Genomic DNA, 20991 nt, shown 5'->3' with positions numbered 1-20991 from the left:
CTTGGATTCCCGTAGCCCTATCCATTTCTGTACATGGTTATAATATCAGTGATTGCATCAAATTCCAAGCTTCTAAATCAAAAGTTAGGGCAGACCCACAGCCCTTGTGAATTAACGTGATTGGCCACAATAGTCAGTACCAAGGGAAAAAAACTCGAGTTTCGATCAGGTTTCAACCTGGCTGAAACCAAGTTTTGATCGAAACCTGGTAAAAAAAAGGAGGGATTTTTTCCCATTGATGGGGAAACCATGGTTTCGACCATCAAAACAGCTTTTTTAGGTCTGATTTTTTGCAGGCAACCTATTTTTGATATTTTAAACATAATCCATTAATTATTTTCACCAAAACATCACTCAAAATTTTACTTGTAATTATTGACCAAGTTTACTAATGTACGCGCTAATACAGACACTAAAGTGGTATTATAAATACTTAGTTCACATAATTTTAAAGTGCATGAACTCTGAATAATACATATTATCCAAATAAAACATTAAGCAGTCCATCTTCAATTTCATACGGAATTTCTTGGTGGGTCTAATTCACGAATAGCGTACCCCTGAAGATTGCAAAGTCGTTCCTCCGAATGCACAATATACGTATCCCATGACATGTTTCTTAAGCTGCCCCTCTTCAATTTCATGACATGTTTTTGGTCTCATAGTCCATTACTGTCCAATGATAAATCCCATCATCAACTTGTCCAAGATATCTCAATCTAGGGAATGGCTCACAGAGAGTGTAAGAATGTGGAGCCAGCACACATGGCTGGGATGGATACCCGAAGATACTGTCGACAAGAGATGACCCAACACCTGACCCATCCTCATATACATATGTAGCAGCTAATGTATCATGACCGCTCCCATATCCACCCCCATATGGTCCATACCCAGCATGTGATGCTGATCCGATGCTCTCGAAGGCATTATCATGATGTTGTGCTGGACTAAGGGTCTCTGCTATGAAGGATGGCACGTCCCAATATCTAGATCCTCTAGTCTCCCCCAAACTCATAGCTTTCATAGTTCCAGACAAGCTAGATATAGCCATTGTAACTCACATATAATAAATTAAAAGCATTCTACCATATATTTACTAAAAAAGTACAAAAAAAATTGAGTTTTTGGGTTTGAAACATTATTACCTCCTTCAAGAGATGATGAAATTAGAGAAAAAGATGCAAATCCAAGGTTAATATAGCAAGATTGTGGAGAAATTGCAGCAAAAATGCAAAAATCCACCTCAAAAATGGACTCAAGGGTCGCAACCACTAACTCCCAATAAGCTTTTGTCGAGTTTTGAAGATAAATGAGGTATTTCGATCGAAACTTTGGATTTTATATCCTTATTTCCTTCTGGTTCGACCAGGTTTCGACTGAAACCACTGTTTCGGTCGAAAGCTGATCGAGTTCATGGATTTTTTAAATTATCTCCCCAACTCGTCTCGAAACCTGGCAAAATCGAGTTGTCTCGACAGTTTCGACAGGTTTCGGTTGAGTTTTGCTACCATAGTCAGGACCATGGTTTTAGTGCATGGTATCGGACGGGTATCGATCAACCCAAAAACCCATATGGTATCAGCCGTATCGGATTGGTACGGCTAAAATGCTGAGTCAGCATACTTTTTTGGTGTTTGTCGAAAATAAAAAAAAATAAAAAATTTGTAAAATAATCCAAAAAAGCCATTCAATATAAAAATTAAATTGTGCTAGAAGAAATATATTTTATGTTATATATCGCATAAAATGTACGATCAAGGGTTTTAAGAATCAGGAAGAAATCGGACATATCGGTATCCAACTGTATCAACATTACAACGTAATAAATTGAGTATTTGAGAAAATAGTAATAAAATTCCAGACAATCATATCTAATGATCACAGTACAATAAAATATATTTGATAAATTTCAATAAAAAGTACTCCATAAAAAATGACAAGAGTAAAGTGATAAACTTCAACTAACCCAATTTGAACCAAACTGCAATTCTATAAAAACAAGCAGAATTCAATTAATTTTGTTCAATTATCAATCCATAATTAAATTTTAAAAAATTAGATGTAATCCAAAGAAATATTTAATTGTACATGCCTCATATTACCTTAGTCCTAGTACACTATATGTTGTGGTCCGTAGTATGTATCATCATCAGCGTCGTTATCATCCCTTTATTGTGATAAATAGTGTTGTTGGTACGCCACTAGAGGTGAAAATAACTATTGGTAGAAGAATGACATATCACTCTCAGCAATCTGACTCCCTTGACTGCTATCTTAATATGTAAACTCGAACTATTACACCCCCCCCCACACTACTATCTTCATACGAGTCATGGCTCAACTTTGAAGGATAAACAGGATGTGAGGGATATATAGGATGAAGTAGATAGGTGGCTTGAGGCGGATAAATCGACGAAAGTGTGATACTAGAAAAACCCACAATGATGTTGTGTGGGGTTTGGAGGCTAAGTCTCAGACCTGTGTCCTGTGTCAATATAAGGAATATGTCTCTCCCTCTGCTACTCAACATACCATCTATGGACATCATCCTGTTGGGTTTTGGGCTTCATTAATGCATATTGGTTATTGGGCCCATAATAATAAAGGATACCTACTCTAGGTTAAGTCAAGGGTATTCCTGACCTAATACTTTGTGGGAGTATGTTAGGGTTAGGTGAATATAATATATATTCAACTCAAGATCCCCATAGCCATCACTTGGTCATTTTCATTTCTTGCTCACAGGAGTTTCAAGAGAAAGATTGTGGAAGAGCTTGGGGAAGGTTTTAGAGCTTTGTGGATCGACTACAGCCATCAGTCAAAAGGTATGTCGTTTATAATTATTTATACATTGTGTTCCATGAATCCATATGGAATCTGTTCATGTGATTGATCAAAGATTCCAACCCATCCATCTTACGTGAAGTCTCCCCATCATACGTTGGAGGCTCTGGAACATAAAATGATTGTATATCGAAACCATCATCATCATCATCATCGTCATCCTATCCATCCTCAACCATAGCTCTATTGGCATGATTAGAAGCATCCGTCAATGCATCCACCTCCTCTCCTCCTCTTGTATGGCATGCCGCTTACCACGACGCTGAAGTGTCCCTGATTGTGTACTTTGAGGAACCGGATGCTAAGATGACTATTGACAACCACAAAACATAGAAAATATCCCACCAACCCCAATGTGGACTTTGTATGGGTATGACTTTGTATAGGTATATAGAAATAGTTCTTGCTCCATGTTGTGCAGAACTATGACCACTCACTCATGTTGTGCACCATTGCTACCTCCCGAACGAATCCCACATCCACTCCTATTACAAAGTTGAAGATCTATTGGTTCTTCAGCTTCATCAATGGATGCATCTAAATCAATGTGCTTATGATATGTGTAACACCCTGCATGCATGTCATGATTACTATATTATTATTTTAGATGTCCATAATTATTTTAATGTTTTTGTGAGAATATTTTATTAATATTTGCATTGAGAAGGTGAGTGTTACTATTATTTTATATATATTTTATTTATAAAAAGTGATATTTTATAATATGTCAATGTAGGGCATATTATTTTATGATTTTACATATAAATTTTATAAATTATAGGATTTTATAATAGTGTTATACACTAAGTGAATAGTGAAGTAGGTGTGAATAGTTAAGTAGGATGTGGCTTGACTTGGTTTGGTTTGGTTTGGTCTGGTCTGGTCTGAACCAAGTGGTTCAAAGGTGGATAGCCATGGTTTGCTTGAGTTGTAGGAATTCAAAGAGGAGCAACCATATGATTAAGTCAAGGAGGAGGTGACATAACTAGGATTGCTACATACATGCTTAGAGAAAGCATGTGGTGGTTGAAGCATGAGGTGGACTGTCACATGGTGCTGAGAAGAAATTAGGTGGCAGCATTATCTTCAAGTGGGGATTGTAGTGCCATGATAGAAATAAGCCACCTAGAAAATTCTGTCGAGATGTCTCTTATGCTAAGTAATTAGGAACTAGTAATGATTTGACTATATTAATATGGGTTATGACATAATTAGTAATCATCTCTCATTAAGCTATTTGGATTAAATTATAATAACACTAATGAGTGAGTAATTAGGATATTTATATATAGCCTAAATTAGAATTAGGAAATAGATTTACTATTCCTACTCTTGAGCTCAATCAAGAATCGATTCTGTTGTAGAGTCATTCTGGACTTAGAGGAGGAGGAGGAAAAGAAGAAGAAGGAAAAAGAAGAGACGATGGAAACTGAAATGGAGACTGCAGAGTTTCAGACTTGGAGGAAAAAGAAGAAGAAAGGAAGAGGATGAGAAACTGAAGTTCAGAGGTTGTTGGAGTTGCTGAAATTCTGGAACTTATAGAAGAAAGAAGAAAAGAACGAAGAATGAAGAAGATGGAATAGGGATAGCTAGATAACATGATTAAGAGAGTATCATGTGAGTTAGACTGCTAAACCAAGAAATTTCAGGGGGAAGCTATAATTAAGGATGAGCTCAACTGAATTTACCAAGAAGTAGGAGGATTTGAATTGGGTTACAACTAAGTTATGAAGGATTGAACATCAATTTGGGTTTGTGCTTGAGTGTTGGAACTGTTGGAAGTGAAGAAATGCAGAGGGAATCCAAGAGTTGCAAAGAAATCAGAGGAGCCAATTTAAGTCGGACCTGCGCAAACTAGAACTGAATCCGGACTTGGAGAACTTCGAAGAAAAAGAAGGAAAGAGAAGAAAAGAAGAACAAAAATAAAAGTTAGTGCATGATGCTATGACATTATAAAGTTAATTGAAGGATTCGAATTCTTGAAATACTGAATTAGAGGAATGTGATGAGGATTTAGGATTAAGAAGATGAACGTGGTGGTGGATTAACAATTAAGTAAGTGATTAAGAGGTTATTGGGCCGTTAGTGAGGTTGAAGATGGGACATTTACTTTTGTGAACCAGAATTTGAATTCTATATCTAAGGGATATGATAATTGAAGAAATGACTGGGTTATAGAGCTTTAAGAAAGGTTGCAGAGATAATTAAAGAAGAGGAAAGAGCTTTACAATTTCAAGGTTAGATAATTATTTGAAGGATTTACCAGAAAAAAATTTGTTTGAAGGGCAGAGCCAATGGAAGAAGGGAGTGAATCTTAGTGTTACTGGAACAGTAAATTGAAAGGAAATTAAGAAGAGACAGAGAAATTGAGTCAAAGGTGAGGGAACACATGATTTATTAATTGTATATTATGATGTATGATTTGATGTTAGATTATATGATGTTTGCAATTAAAGAAAAAAAATACATGAAATGAGAAAGAAAAGAATGCAACAACAACGTTTATGATGTGTAATTTTATTATGCTATGTAAATGAAATGCATGTTGAATCTATTGTGAAATATACAAGTCATGTAATGAATGATTGTGTTAGAACCAAACCATGTTATGAATGATTATATTAGAATATGAAATGTGTGAATGCAAACCATGCAATATTTGACTATGTTAGATTATGAGATATTATTTTTTTAAATGAAGTGAAATGGCTAAATCAAGTAATTTATTGAAAAGATGCTTAATATGATGATGAATGAAAATGAGGAAGAGAATGAAAGTGAATGTATGAAAGAAAAGAGAATATGAAATGTTTTGGGCATGTTCCTTCCCAGCGTTGAGGTAACCGACCAGGAGAGACTAGGTCATCCCCGATATCTTGATGACCAGCCAGGGTGGGGAGCCTGTACTTTCAAAGATGAGATCCTCCCCGGTGTCGGGGTAATCGGCCAGGGTGGAGACTAGATCTTCAATGGTGCCTTGACGACCGGCTAGGGTGGGGAGCACGAACTTATAAGAGATGAAATCCTCCCCAGTGCTTTAGTGACTGACTAGGATGGGAACTCGGTTCTCCCCGGCGCTTCAGCAATCGGCTAGGGTGAGGATCAACGTTTGTATGTTGATGAAGGCCAAACTCGATCTAAAAGAAGAAAAGAAAAGAAAAGAAACCTTATATTTATAATTTATGCATATGTTCTGTTTATTATTCACATGTACAGTAGCATATTCACCTCACTGGGCTTTCAGCTCATCCCTTTATATATTGATATTTTTCAGATGAGAAAACGTGAGAGGAGGATTGTACAACTCTAGAGTATGATTAGCGTTAGAGCCTGAGGGCCTAAAGGACATCTGGTATTTTTGTAAAGTAATATTTTAAATGTTGGAAACAGATTTTTGAGTGTACATTAATGTAAATATTTGCCACCAGTTTACAAATACTCTTGAAATGTAACTTAATTTGTATGCTTCCGCTGTGTTATATGCGATACTGGAATTTTTACTACTACTTTAACATGTTTAATTGTGACCTTCTGGGTCGACGCTCGCGAGAGCAGTTCCTTGAACATTGTTTGAGTTCAGAACGTTACAATATGACTCATCACCGTAATAGAATCGTTGGTATATCTTTTGGTAGATGTCGTCTACATCATTAGGCATTGGCATATAATCACCCTTAATACCTTGAAGCACTCGATCGAACCATGATGTGTCTAAATCCAGTAAGGCCTCCTCTATGTCTTGATCTCTACGTGTCTGATCTACCTCTGCATCATAGTGCATCCACGAAGCAAGTGGATTATCAAAGTCATATATATGTGTCAAGTCCAATGGGGGTGTCTTAGTTGTGTTTGATCATCATCTTATTCCAAAGCCGGAGCAACTCATTGTAATGCACGAACACTAGCATGCGCAATGCCTTCATCTTTAACTAATTCCTAGGCCTAGTGTGGATGAGATTAAAGGTACTCCAATTCCTCTCACAATCCAATGAAGTGCAGGTTTGTGAGAGAACTTTCACTACCACAAAATAGAGAGTTGGGAAGTCCTCACCTAATAGCTCACCAATAATCTACAATATTCAAGTACTGTCATAGTCATACATCAAATTAAAACGAATTGCAATACACAAATGATATACCGTATATATATTAGTAAATATACACGTGCAAATGCACGTGTAAACATTTGTTACGTGATGGAAAACAAATTATTTTGGTTTTATAAGGTAATGAGACTTTCTCCAATGTGCAAAATAGTGTCATGTGCTTGACTCATACCAATAGATATTGATGCATATAATTAAACATTATGGTATAGAAAAATGAGAGCTTTCTACCCAAAAAAAAAAAATGAGAGCCAATATAATAGAAATAAATACACACTGTCGACTTGGGAGACAGAAATGACGATTGAGTTAACACGAGACTAAAGCATTTAAAAGATCATCAAGATTTTTTATCCATTGTAGAATGTTTTTTTTAAATAGGCCGAAATATATTTTAGAAGAAAAATTAACTAAACTAAAATTTAGCAAAAAAATTGGAAACTATGGCTTAACGCAAGAAGATAAAGATTTATATTTTAAGACTTCCATTAATGTTTTGAAGTCCTGTAAAATTAGAACCATCACCATTTCCTTTTTAAACTGTTTATAGAGTGGAATATTTATTGTTCTAATACTACAACATATTTCTCTATTTCTTTCTAGATATTTTAGTAGTCCACAATTTCACAACATTTGAACAAAATAAGGTCCAATAATGTTTGATCCAATTAGGAAGTGAGTCTTCTATAGTTCTAATTGGCATAAATAATGAGAGAGAGAGAGAGAGAGAATCAAGCTCTAAGAGTACTACATGGATTAATAATCTATAAAGATCATTAAAAAGAGTTTATAAGGATAGCATAACCAGCATATAACAAATGCATCCTAAAGAAAAAGAGAGAGAGAGAGAGAATCAAGTTCTAAGAGTACTACATGGATTAATAATCTATAAAGATCATTAAAAAGAGTTTATAAGGATAGCATAACCAGCATATAACAAAGGCATCCTAAAGAAAAATATGTAATAAGAACTATAAAACAAAGAACTTATAATCAAAATTGAGAGTGTAGTAGATTTTGGGTTGAAGTCTTATTAGGCTTCACATAAATATTAGGTGGACCATAATATTTTCTTCCTATATCAAATTATAATATCTGGCTTAGAGATTAAGAAAAAAATATATATAAAATACTAAAGCAACACTGCCACAACTATTTGGCTTGCAAAGCATCAAATGAGGAACTGATTATACAATGTCATAATTATCACATGTCAATAAAATTATATGACATAATTCAAAAGTAGTACTGGATGCAGATAATTCCCAGGTGTTACCAGTCTGATTCTGTCCATAACTGCAAATCCACAGAAAGGATTATGCAATCAAATGACTGAATGAACATATGTCTGATATTAGCAAATCAAGCAATCCATGTTTGTCATAATTCGACATCTTCCATAGGTGATTACACCTTTCGAAAGCTGTATTTAATACCCAAGTTAAACAATATCCTGAGATAATAATGTCAGTAGTACACATACCGTGATTTTTCATCAGATTAAAAATTAACAAAGTAGAAATCCTAAGCTACATCAATTGAAGGGGTTGGTTAATTGACCAAGTAACATGTAAATAGGAAGACACAATAAATCCACCATCAAAGCCTACCAAAATCTTGGAAAAGAAATCAAGTATTAACACAAATACAGACATCATGGTTGTTGGAATACTCCCCACACAAGTCACCAAATAAAATTCACATGGACACTAATTAAGTCAGTAAGACCTGATAACCCATTAAAGATGCTTACAAATAAATCCAGATTATCATTAGCAAAATTCACTGAAAACCCAATATCAATTGTTCATGTCCACCACTTCTATGAGATAACCTCCACCCAAATACAACTCTTTTTGTGATATTTTTCTTTTCCCATGATTTCCTAGCTAAAAGAAACAATAATGGACCAAAACACCAGTGTGATAATCATACATGGATGGAGCACCAACTGTACAGAACTTCCTCAGAGACTCGCTACTATTGTGCCATGGTACTTTATTCAATCTGGATGCCAACATCCAGTCCTTTTCCATAAAATGCAAGTGTTTTTTAAGAAACTCTTCACCACCTGCTGATCCAACAATTGATTGTAAACAAGTCTTCACCATGCTTCTAATGCCCATAGAAGCCACAATTCATGAAGCGGGACCTTGAGTTCTACTGGGGTATAATCTCCAAACCACTGACTTTGACCCCAATTCTGTGAACCGAATGGGAAGAGGGGGGCAGAAGAGAATCACTAAAAATTTGGGGAGAAAAACATACTGTTCTTTCCCATTCTTCATCAGTGAGATGAGCATTAAAAGAGAAAACAAGGAACTATAAATATTTCAATAAATCATATTCCTATAAAACAAAAAGCAAGAAGAAAGGGAAAATGAAAAAAAGTCGGGGCTAAAAAAAGGACAATGAAACAGATTTGAATTGAAACCTTTAGACTAAATGGAAACCCTACACCAGAAAATTTTAGGTGGACCAAGCCCCATTTTGAGGTCCAATAAACGCAAACACTACCAAAGTGGGAAAAGAAAGGGGAGAGGAAAAACCAAAAAAAGGAGGGATCATATGTTGCACATTAAAACAAACTTATCAGAAAGAGCTGGTTGTGCTTGGTCAAAAGCTCATGCACCCTGCCCAACCCAAACCCAATGAATACTACTACATATTAACCTTTAAAAAAAATTGCTGAGAGAACATTTAAGTGGTAGACATTGAGCTCATTTGAGTACTTCAGCTGATTACAACTTCGGTTGCTACAAGTTAACCATTCGGTTTCTAGTATTGGGCCAGGCTGGCCCTGTAGACCAACCAAAAACTGATGCTAAGCAAAGTTTGGTCTGTTCAAGTGCGTTATCACTTTGACCATCCACACTTATTACCAATGATGCAGCTTATTTTCTTCCAAGAGCAAGGTTAACATTAAAACATAGCGCACAATTTTTCTTATCATATTTTCTACAAAGGCTCTCAGTCAAATAGTTAGGGGTTGTGAAACAGAGAACTTCTGATTAGTTGGCACCCAACCCTAGGGCAGGTGCAACATTGATATGATCTTGATTGATGAAGACATTAAAATGTGTTAGGGATCCCAAACGAGCAGTAAACACAGTTTGATTCAGTCCAACAATATCAACATGCAAGTATAATTAATAACTGTCCATAGTTCAGAACAAGTTAACAGTTCAACACTAAAAAAAAAGTATAAAAGTACCAGTCAACAAAGAACAGGTGATCTTTCAGCAGTATCATGACCAGAAAGTAGTAGTTATGAATCACAAAGAGAACTAAAAAATAGCAATGCCATTAAATAATTTACAGGTTCAGGAATAAAATTATGTTGTGCCAACTTTTCAACCATAAAAGCACCAAGAGGGAAAATTGGTAGTAAAAGACTGCATATAGAGATCATAAGATTAAAAAAAAAATTCCATGTCAGAGAAACAATAACTTTGAGCAGGCTACACATGAATAAGGCACATATGTAATGCATTTCAGATAATTTTTCCTTTTCTGGGAAAATGAGGAAAGACAAAGAGAAAATGTTGATAATCAATACCAACACATAAGAAGTGGTCAATCTCTCAATGATTTTGAATTAAACCAAAAACCAGCTCTGATAAGCCATACTGCAAATAATAAACAAGCATGAGTAATCGAAGATGTAAATCCTAGAAGAAACATTCCTTCAGAAAAATGGATGGAATGAAAAAGAACCACAATCAACAGATAGATTTAAGACGGTAAGTTAGACACAATCATTCATTAAGTTCTTAATGATTAGCCTGTTGTTGAAAGCAACAAGTACTAAAACACAGAGGTTGAATAAACCTTCATGACTCTGCCTTAACATGTGAATTAAGGGTCAGAACATTGCATGGTTTAAATACCAAATGATAGTAAAGCAAAGTTAACTCCCAAAAGTTCCTCAGACACATGGCCACACAAACAGCTCATAGTAAGTACTTCAATAAGGTCATGAACCATCTCTACACATGCTTATGAAAATTCAAAAACAAGTTTAGAAGTTTCCAATAAAAGTTACTCTTGAAATCCCTATTCATTACAACATACTGGCCCATTACACAGAAATGCCTGCACTGAGATACTTAAAGGAAAACTCACTCCTTGTAAGTGTAAACCTCAATGCTATTAAGCAATTGAACCACGACGTAGGTTTGAAATATCTTCTGTTTACACTCATACAAGAAAATAAACAAGAAAGTAAAATAGAAAGAAGAGGAAAAGAACAAATTAAATAGAGAATCAATGGAACAACGTATTTCATGGACGAACGAAATGGCTACAAGAAATCAATGGAACAATGTATGTTAGAGTTTCTCTCGTAAGAAATCAATAGAACAATCTCCAGGGCCTGTTCTATACTTACCCAAAAACATGGCAACGTCCATCGTAAACTCTCTGAGAAGTCAAACCCATCAACCCAACACTGCCTCCTCCATACACCAAATCTATCCTCCTCTTCACCTGTAATCCATAGTCCATACCATTGAAATTAAACGAAAACCCATAAAAGCATTTCATTCTTAAATCCAATAAAGTGAAATAATCAAACCAGTCTCCTACAACCCAACAATCACATTCTAGGGAAAGAAAACGAGAAAGTCAAATCGAGCGAATAACCATTACTGAGAAGTGAATGACAGACACAAAGGAGCAGAGAAATGTGAGAGAGTGAGAGAGAGAGAGAGAGAGATAAGGTATAGGAGAGAAGTACCAGGTCGTTGTTCAAAGTTGCAAAACCAGAGTTGCTATTGCGAATTGGTTAACTCTTTCCTTAGATCGCACAATTAAATAATTTCCCTTCCTTTCTGAAATTAAGGACTAGAGTAAAAAGAGAGTTGGGAATAGAGAGAGATAGAGAGAATGGACTCCTACCTCTTTGGTCCCAATAAGAGATTCTAGGGTTTTGGATTTTGCTGACAGGATGATCAGCGGCTTACTTGAGAGACTGCTGGCATTCGCTTGCTATAAATTATATGCACAATAAAGAAGAATCCAATATCTCTTCAATGCTTGCTGGAATGTTTCGCTTGGAGGTTGTGCTAGGAGAAATATTAGCAGAAGATGAATCAAAAGGGTTTGGCTTCCTTCTTAGAAGAAAGAAATAAGCTGGGTACTTGATGAAGGCGCAATACTTGCTGATCATAATACTCACATTGTTCTATCTATATCGGAAAAAAAAACACTTCTGAAACACAGGGAGAGGGTTTGAGAGGAAGAAGATCGTATTTTAAAATAAAAAAAAAGAGGGAGGGATATCTTAGTATTAAAAAAAATAAGGAGAAATTAAGGAAGGAATTAGATACAGAATAATGAGAAAAATATGAAAAAAATGATATTTAAATAAAAAGAAAGGATAAAATTGTCAAGTGAAAAAGTAGTCACAAAGCATGCATTCATGCACTTATATAATAGTATGATATATATATATATATATATATATATATATATATATATCATACTATCATACTATTATATAAAAGCATGTTGTGGTAAATCTTTCAGTTACTTATTCTACCCTTCATTCTTATCTATAATTCCATCTTCTTCTCATTCTTTCTCCTGTCTTTTGTTATTATATTCTTTCTTAAAATTGATGTCCTTAGCTTTTTTTTATTTTATTTTTTTTAAATTCTTAAAACCCTTTTTTATAACAGTAAATCTGTCGAATCCCATTCTTAACCAAAAAAAAAAAAAAAAAAAAAAAAACCTCTCTAATCAAAAGGATCTAATCGTGTGACCTTCCCTCTCCCTCTCCCTCTCCAATCTCCCAATTTCAATCCTCTCACGGCTCAAACAAAACGAACCTCTCTCTTTTCTCTCATCATCCTCGATCCTCATGGAAACTTGAAGTTTGCAGCCTCTCCAAATCCAATCGTTGCAATTTCGAATTTGAACTCTATGTCGACATCGCTAATCGTCCGTAGCCGGACCCTTTTATCTCTGTGACTAATTTCTTAATCTGACTAGCGATTCTCTATGCTCAGTTTTACATTGTGATATCTTTTTTATAGTTGTTACCCTCTTTGCCAGTTTTGTTTAATGGATGAAAACTCCATGAATTTATTTGTTGGTTTCTCACTCTCTTTTTCTCTATTTTTTAAAAAAAAAAAAATTAATTTATTGGTGATTGCAGAAGCGGACTATTTTATCCCTGAGGAGGGATAAAAAAAGGGTCTAATCTTCGACGCTATTCAAATGATCGTAATATAACTACTCTCCCTATTCGTACGAATGGCATAGGAGCAAGCATTGACTCCAGTGCATCTCTTTCAAATTTCATAACTATTCTTGTCCCGCAGCACCTTCCAGAAAACACCCAGCGGTTCAGGTGGAACCGTCACAAGAAAGATCAGTTTGCATCAACATCTGGCATTCTGAGATTCGCGTACAAGTATGTGCTATGTAATTTCATCTGTTAATATATTGGAACTTGATAATTTTCTGCTGGCATCCTTGGTAGATTTTATGTTTTATTCTTGTTCTTTTTTAATTTGCATTTCATTATATTTCACGACTACAGGGATCATTTGGCCAGTATTTTTCTTATTTAACTGTACATATTAATTATTTGCATAAAATGTATAATTGTGTAAATGCAACTTAGAATATTTACTCAAAACCCACCAATTTGTTGTCATAGATTGGCAAAGGGTTGCAGACATTATAAATCTTGATTGTCCTTGGCTGCCAGGCCATGTTTCAGTTATATTAGGGTACTGATGGCTACTTTACCTTTTTAGTAAAGGTGCTTCACTTTTGGAGAGAACCTGATTGAGCATCCGACTTTGTTGATTCCAATTGCATGATTGTTCGTGTTCTCCTTTAACACCCCCATCCCAACCAGGGGGTGAATGAAGATGCAAGAGAAACTTTGCATAAAATCCAGAGATCTGCAAAAAAAGAAGGGTTTCTGAACATTTTCTTTTCAAAATATCTCAATAAATTCCTTTGAAAGCTACATTTTCTTTTTCCAGTATTACAATGATGTGCTGAGTAGACAAATCAAGAATCATATTTTAGGAAAAAACATGTCTAGGAGATAAGCATGCTAATTACTGGTAGATCTTCACATAGTATAGTACGAGATTGGTGTGGGTCTATATGATTAAGTGAAAGACCAAGATTTTCTATTGGTTTTACTTGCCAGGGATATTCAAAAAGCCACACAGAACTTCACTACTATTTTGGGACAGGGTTCATTTGGTCCAGTCTATAAAGCTACAATGCCAACAGGTGGAGTGGCAGCTGTTAAAGTGCTTGCAGCTGACTCCAAACAAGGGGAGAAAGAGTTCCAAACAGAGGTAATTTCTAAGTTTGGAAATTATTTTTAAGAAGGATAGGACTTCTGTTTCCCTTTATTAAAAATGAAATATTAGTTCACATTGCATGTGTTACCATCCAAATCTTTATCTAGAAGCAATTAGACTTTGAAATTTGGGGGAAGTATTTGGGTGAAGTATCAAGTGTTACCATCCAAGTCGTTATCTAGAAGCAATTAGACTTTGAAATTTGGGGGTAGTATTATGTGTAAATAATCTTCTCTTTCCAAACTCTTATTTTTATCGCCTACTAGCTAAGCCTGGTCTTTTCTGCAGGTACTTTTGCTAGGTAGGCTGCATCATCGTAATCTGGTGAATTTGGTAGGGTATTGTGTGGATAAGGGTCAGCACATGTTGTTATATGAATTTGAGTAATGGGAGCTTGGAAAACCTATTATATAGTAAGGAGTCATCTTTATTTTCTTTGTCATGAACCACTGATATTTGATGCATTGCTAATCTTTTTTTGGATGAATCATGCATTGCTAATCTAGATGCTTCATCTTTATTATTTATGTAGATTCCCATCCATGTGATGAGTACACCTTTGAATTGAAGTCAGATTCCATATTACTATCATATTCAAAAACTCAGGGAGACAAACTTTTACCTTCATTACTTAGGATTCGAGACAAAGAAGAATCGGCTACTAACTACCGAAAAGAATTATATTTTGGTTAGAGAATTTCTGTATTTTCACTTTCAAAATTTTTTTTCCCTTTTCCCTCCCCCCAAAAAACCAACCTTGGGATGGGGGATGGGAGATCTGGTTTCAGCATTGTGTGTGGTTATGTTACATGGAGTTGAACTTTGAAGTCCTATCTTCTCTAGCTGCAAACCATCAGGAGTCTGTAAACTCCCATACAATGCATGTTTTTGGACAAATAATTGATGTGGGATGAACTAGGCACGTGCTTTTTTTGCTGACCAATAAAATTAATTCATTGGTGATTTGTAATTTTATCCCTGGCCTGTAATAAATCCCACCTATTTTGTGCTGACTTCAATCCGGTCATCGCATCAGTGCTCCCACAATCATCTATTGAAGCTGCTCTATTCGTAAATACAACAGACCGGCTTCTCTTTCAGGTAAGAAACTCTAGACTTCTTGTTATTCCTCTGTTTTCTTTGTTCTGTGGATGACAATCATGATCTCAATCCTTTTATTTTCTCTTTGTTCTGTGAATGACAAGCATGGTCCCAATCCCATTATTATTTCTCTATTCTGTGAATGATAAGTATGATCTCAGTCCCATTGCTATTTCTTTGACTTTTTTTGACATGAGAACATGATCCTATCGCCAATTTGACATGGGTTGTTGATGGATGTAGGGACTTCAAAGTTGACCTTAGCTACACTCTCTTTCATTCAGTTATCCATGTCTCTCTTACTCCCTCTTTAATTTCACTCTTTCTCCTCCCCCTCTCTTGCTAGGGCTTTTCTCCTCCATTACTCAATGCCTTCTCGGAAGATATCAAAGAAAAGTAACATAGTTGGTCACATGATATGTTCGATTTATTTATTGATTTTTATTTCGACTAGATTTCAAGTGCTACCATTGAGTCACACTTTCTTTCCTGGCTGAAGCATCTTTACCGCCACATGTAGTGTTTGAGTTGATTGCTTTCCAGCCTTCCCCACATGCACTTCTAGCTTGCCCATTCTGATTTCTACTCCACTCTTCCCCCTCTCTGCAATTACAGTGTCTCCCACCAGCCATGGTAATTTCAGTTGAGTTTCTTTTGGTCTTAGGAACATTTTAGTCGAGTCATGCAACCATCTTTAGCATGGTTCTCAACACCATCAGATTAGGATTTCTATCATGGATATATTAGTATATGTTAGATAGGACTATTTCTTCTTTTTTATCTTTTTGGTAGGATTGGGGGATAGGGTATTACTTCTCTTTGTCTCATGTAGCCAAACCATTTCTTTCCAACTCATAAACGATTCTAAAATCTCTTTTTCTGGAAAAGCAAGAATGATTTTAGAGGTAAAGGCTGATAAGCATTTTGCTGTCATCCGAACTCCATTTCTTTCCACCTTTAAAGCATTTTTGAATGAGATCCTTCACATTCAACTAGCTTCATTTTATGGCCCTGCATTCATATTGTTTCTCAAATGGATCCAGCCCTGTTTTTGGGCTTTCCTGTCTTGGATTTCCATCAGTTTTGCTATTTATTTTGGTTATGTTGTTTTCCATAAGTAGCCAAATTTCAAAGTTCTTGACTACAGTAATGGTCAGCCCTTTTAAGCAAATATGGTACATTCCTATTGGGCTGTAAGCCTGGTAATCTCATTAAATGAAATGTCTGGCATTGGGTTTAACCCAGTGGGTGAAAAAGATGGAAAAATTCTTAATTAAATGACTCAGATGTGAGTGCAGCTACAAGCCAAACATCCTCACCTGAAATTAAGCAATCTCCTTTAAGATCCGCACAGCTTTTGAGTTTTTGAGTTCTTTGTGTAATGATTCAAGAATATTGTTATCAACTCCCCCTCCATAGTCCATAACCCCTAACCCTAATCCTAAAGTTTAATGTGGTCACACAGATGATCATTACAACCTTGATGTTGGTGGAGGCATTGAGTAACAGACAATAATGATCTAGGAGAGAGGAGTATATGAGCAAATAGCAAAATGGATAGAGAACAAAGGAATTAGTAGAAATGTGGTGCCAGGGCACGTACTCTCCTTCTCCAACACGAGTTCCTCACCTCCCTTTCTCTCTCTCTCCAGGCTTTACTGCTCCAGTACAGCTCCTAATTAGTTTCATAATATTTTCGTCTCTGGTCTTTTTTGTCTTTATTACAGTATTCTTAGTTATAATCTGTGAGTTCATTAAAGGTTCTGGTTCTTTTGGAAAAGGCTGATGCTTCTGCTTTGTCCACGACATCTCTTCGTTCTCACTCTGATTGTCTTCTATTAATTATCTTCGTTCTTGTCTTCTATGAAGAGTCTAGCTCTATTATTTGGATTTTCTTCCAGCTGCATTAGACCTTATGGTGACTTTAAGAATGCATCAACATCTGAACTAGAAGATGTTCTTTGTGGGAGCCTTGAAGACCCAACCTGCTTGATGGCTACATTGTATACAACAGTGGGAGGGAGTTAGGAGTATAGCTTTCTCCCTTTCTACCTGATTTAATTATTACAGTACACTGAGTGCTAGATGGCTTTTGTGTTTCTGCTCCATAATTTGATTATCCCAGAAAGAAATTGGCAAGTTACAGGGCATATCTATGGAAGTACCCATTCTTGCTGCCAATTCAAGAATTTGTTGAATGATTTGATTGTTATAATGAGCTGTGATCTGTTTTTTCTTTTCAATACTCTTAGATTCAATTTTCACTGTCTTATCTAGAGGAGTGCTTTTGCGAAGCCTGGGCATGGCTTTGTTAATCATCTATTCTAGTTGAGGGTTAGTGAAGATATTGCTTTTTAATTGCTAAAGTAATTCTGTGCAATTATGATGCAATTGACAAATACAAGTTCCAGAGACTGATCATATTATCATTTGTGGAGTAAACAAGCATCTGAGCTCATACTGAAGCAGTTGAATAAGTATCATGAGTTTGCAATCCCCCTTGGTACAGAAACAGCTACATAACTGCATCTTTAGATATCATTTAGAGCCCTCCTTAGTCCATAGCATAGCTAATCATGCAGGGTTGCTCCTCAAATGTATGGACAAATTCTTGGAAATTGGCTGGTATGAAGCTAGGCTTCAAAGATAATCATGGAGCATACTTTAAGCTTGTATTAAACATACCGTATAGAAAGAAAGAAGGGTGGGGGAAGGGAAAGAAAGTGTATATTTGTTTTGGATGCAAATTGTCCAAAGGATCAACAGTTACTATTCTAGATCCTTTTACCCATGTTTGATTGATTAGAATCTACACATCACTTTCCATCACTATCTAATTGATTAAAGAAATATAACCTTAACTGCATGTTTATGTGGGCCGATGGCATTGTCTTCGATCTCTATTTGTTGAATGATTTGATTGTTATAATGAGCTGTGATCTGTTTTTTCTTTTCAATACTCTTAGATTCAATTTTCACTGTCTTATCTAGAGGAGTGCTTTTGCGAAGCCTGGGCATGCCTTTGTTAATCATCTACTCAAGTTGAGGGTTAATGAAGATATTGCTTTTTAATTGCTAAAGTAATTCTGTGCAATTATGATGCAATTGACAAATACAAGTTCCAGAGACTGATCATATTATCATTTGTGGAGTAAACAAGCATCTGAGCTCATTCTGAAGCAGTTGAATAAGTATCATGAGTTTGCAATTCCCCTTGGTACAGAAACAGCTACATAACTGCATCTTTAAATATCATTTAGAGCCCTCCTTAGTCCATAGCATAGCTAATCATGCAGGGTTGCTCCTCACATGTATGGACAAATTCTTGGAAATTGGCTGGTATGAAGCTAGGCTTCAAAGATAATCATGGAGCATACTTTAAGCTTGTATTAAAAATACCGTATAGAAAGAAAGAAGGGTGGGGGAAGGGAAAGAAAGTGTATATTTGTTTTGGATGCAAATTGTCCAAAGGATCAACAGTTACTATTCTAGATCCTTCTACCCATGTTTGATTGATTAGAATCTACACATCACTTTCCATCACTATCTAATTGATTAAAGAAATGTAACATTAACTGCATGTTTATGTGGGCTGATGGCATTGTCTTCAATCTCTATGAGGGACAATATAGAAGCAAAGCTATCCTACCAGCAAGCTAATTTTATGATAAAACATCAGTAGGATTTGATCTTTTAATTAATATACTCATGGTGCTTGTAATAGATTCATGGTTTAGGGACATTGTGGCTTCTTTTTGTTATCATTGAACTTAAAAGGGGCAACTGCGGGGCTGTGGTGGTAGTAAATGGGGAACCCATTTTAAATTTGTAGGCTGGTAAGAATCCTGCTCTGTCATCATTAGAAGTAATGAAGTGAAATTGGGAAACCATCTCCTGAATTTTGTTTACAATATAAAATATTTTAATATTTTGGATTTGCCTAAATTTTTCTTTGCTGCTGATAATGTATGCCACTACCAAGTGATTCTATGCAACAAAAATCTTGCATTATTGTTATCCAAGATTCCTTTGAACAATGAACCATCAAGCTGTGTGAGATGCTCATGGATAGTACCATGTCTGTCTATTTGTCATTTAAATCTCACTAAGATATCATGGTTCCTGAAAATAAAATTACCTACTAAATTTTATTTTCCCATTGCTTAGAAACTGAACGCAATACCATCTCTTTGGTCTTCATACATCATTGTTGTTAGCATTATTATTCTCCAAAGGTCTTGAAAAAAAAAACCTTACCTACTGTCTTTATTCTCTGCATATACGTTCTTAAGCAATTAAAGCAATATTTTAATGCAAGTACTCTGAAAATTTAAGTAGTCACTCTGTGGTGACATTATAGGAATGCCGAGCTTGTGTGAAGCTTCATACCTCGGTGCAGAAGGTGAGAGCATCTTGGATGAGGCCAGAGACTTCTCTAAAAGATATGTTGAAGACATAAAGGAATACAGACTTAAATGTTGAAGCCCAAACTGTGAATCATTCCTTGGAAATTCCCTTGAACTGGAGGACGCTTAGGTCAGGGACAACGTTGTATATTAATGCATACAAGAGACAAGAGGATATGAACCCTATCATTCTTGAATTGGCCAAGTGGGACTTCAACATGGTTCAAGCAATACATTAGAGAGATCCCAGACATGCATCAAGGTTTCACTCTTTGAAGGATTAGCTTCAATATAATTTCTGTGATTATTAAACAATTAGAATACTATGTGTGATAGACGTCTAAAAAGCTAGAGTATTTGATTTATATTACCAATAGTCAATAGTTCCATCTCTCTCTCTCTCTCTCTCTCTCTGTGTCGATAGGGTAAAATTATACCAAACTTGTGGCAGAAGAAAATATGATTTGTTATAGGAAGCCTATTTAAGAATTATGAGATCTTGTCTATTTTTGAATGACCACGTTTGAGTTGCTATTTCATACATGAAAACCTCTTACCATATTTACAAATTAATTTCTCAAGTCCCTTTCTCCACAAGTGACCCTCTGCTCTCCAATATCTTTTCTCTGCAGTCACATATGGTCACACGTGCATGTTTACTAGTATATATATGTTTCTCAATTAAGTGTCGTGTGAGGGGCGTCCCGAGCTCACCCTCTCCCTTCTCAAATATTTGGAGTTACATGAACACAATCCATGAATTAAATAATTGGATAAGGGGGCCGGGGAGAGAGAGAGAGAGAGAGATCTCATTACACATCACATTACATACTATATCAATTAAAATTAATCGATCCACATAGATTTCTAATAAACTCATTCTCATAACCACAATAAAAATGTGAGACCATAGATCTCCATGAATTAGTTATTTAACAATTAAATACTACATAATTAGGCTACATACAACTTTTGTGTAATCATCAAAGGTGTTTGGATTCTCCAAAAGTTACATAGAAATACACATAACTCCCATCAAACGATTTGATGTGTGAATGTAATGGTTTTACATTAATACCATAATTTTTATGTGAAAGAGGTTGACGTGTAAAGGGAGAAATCTCTTCACCCCTCTTCAACCTCTTTTCTTCTTTTTGATTTTCCCACTAATTCAAATGGTTTTTTTTCATAGGAAAA

General features: G+C 35.6%; 1 protein-coding gene across 1 annotated transcript; it reads left to right on the top strand.

Annotated features, from left to right (window-relative positions):
• The first annotated feature begins 1312 nt into the window (after window positions 1-1312).
• LOC122644756 (calcium/calmodulin-regulated receptor-like kinase 2) lies at window positions 1313-14674 on the top strand. Its single transcript, XM_043838143.1, has 5 exons — window positions 1313-1317; window positions 2749-2828; window positions 13140-13371; window positions 14128-14281; window positions 14576-14674. The coding sequence occupies exons 1-5, from the start codon at window positions 1313-1315 to the stop codon at window positions 14672-14674; spliced, it is 570 nt and encodes a 189-aa protein (XP_043694078.1).
• Window positions 14675-20991: the final 6317 nt, after the last annotated feature.

This window comes from Telopea speciosissima, chromosome 11 (assembly GCF_018873765.1).
Source record: "Telopea speciosissima isolate NSW1024214 ecotype Mountain lineage chromosome 11, Tspe_v1, whole genome shotgun sequence".
In the NCBI taxonomy this organism is placed as follows: Eukaryota; Viridiplantae; Streptophyta; class Magnoliopsida; order Proteales; family Proteaceae; genus Telopea; species Telopea speciosissima.
The sequence above is the reverse complement of the archived record's forward strand: the minus strand, read 5'-3'. Positions and strand labels throughout refer to the sequence as shown.

Coding starts and splice junctions, on each gene's coding strand:
- LOC122644756 (XM_043838143.1), top strand. Junction 13,372..14,127: donor ATTCTGAGATTCGCGTACAA/GTATGTGCTATG, acceptor TTTACTTGCCAG/GGATATTCAAAAAGCCACAC. Junction 14,282..14,575: donor AGAAAGAGTTCCAAACAGAG/GTAATTTCTAAG, acceptor TCTTTTCTGCAG/GTACTTTTGCTAGGTAGGCT.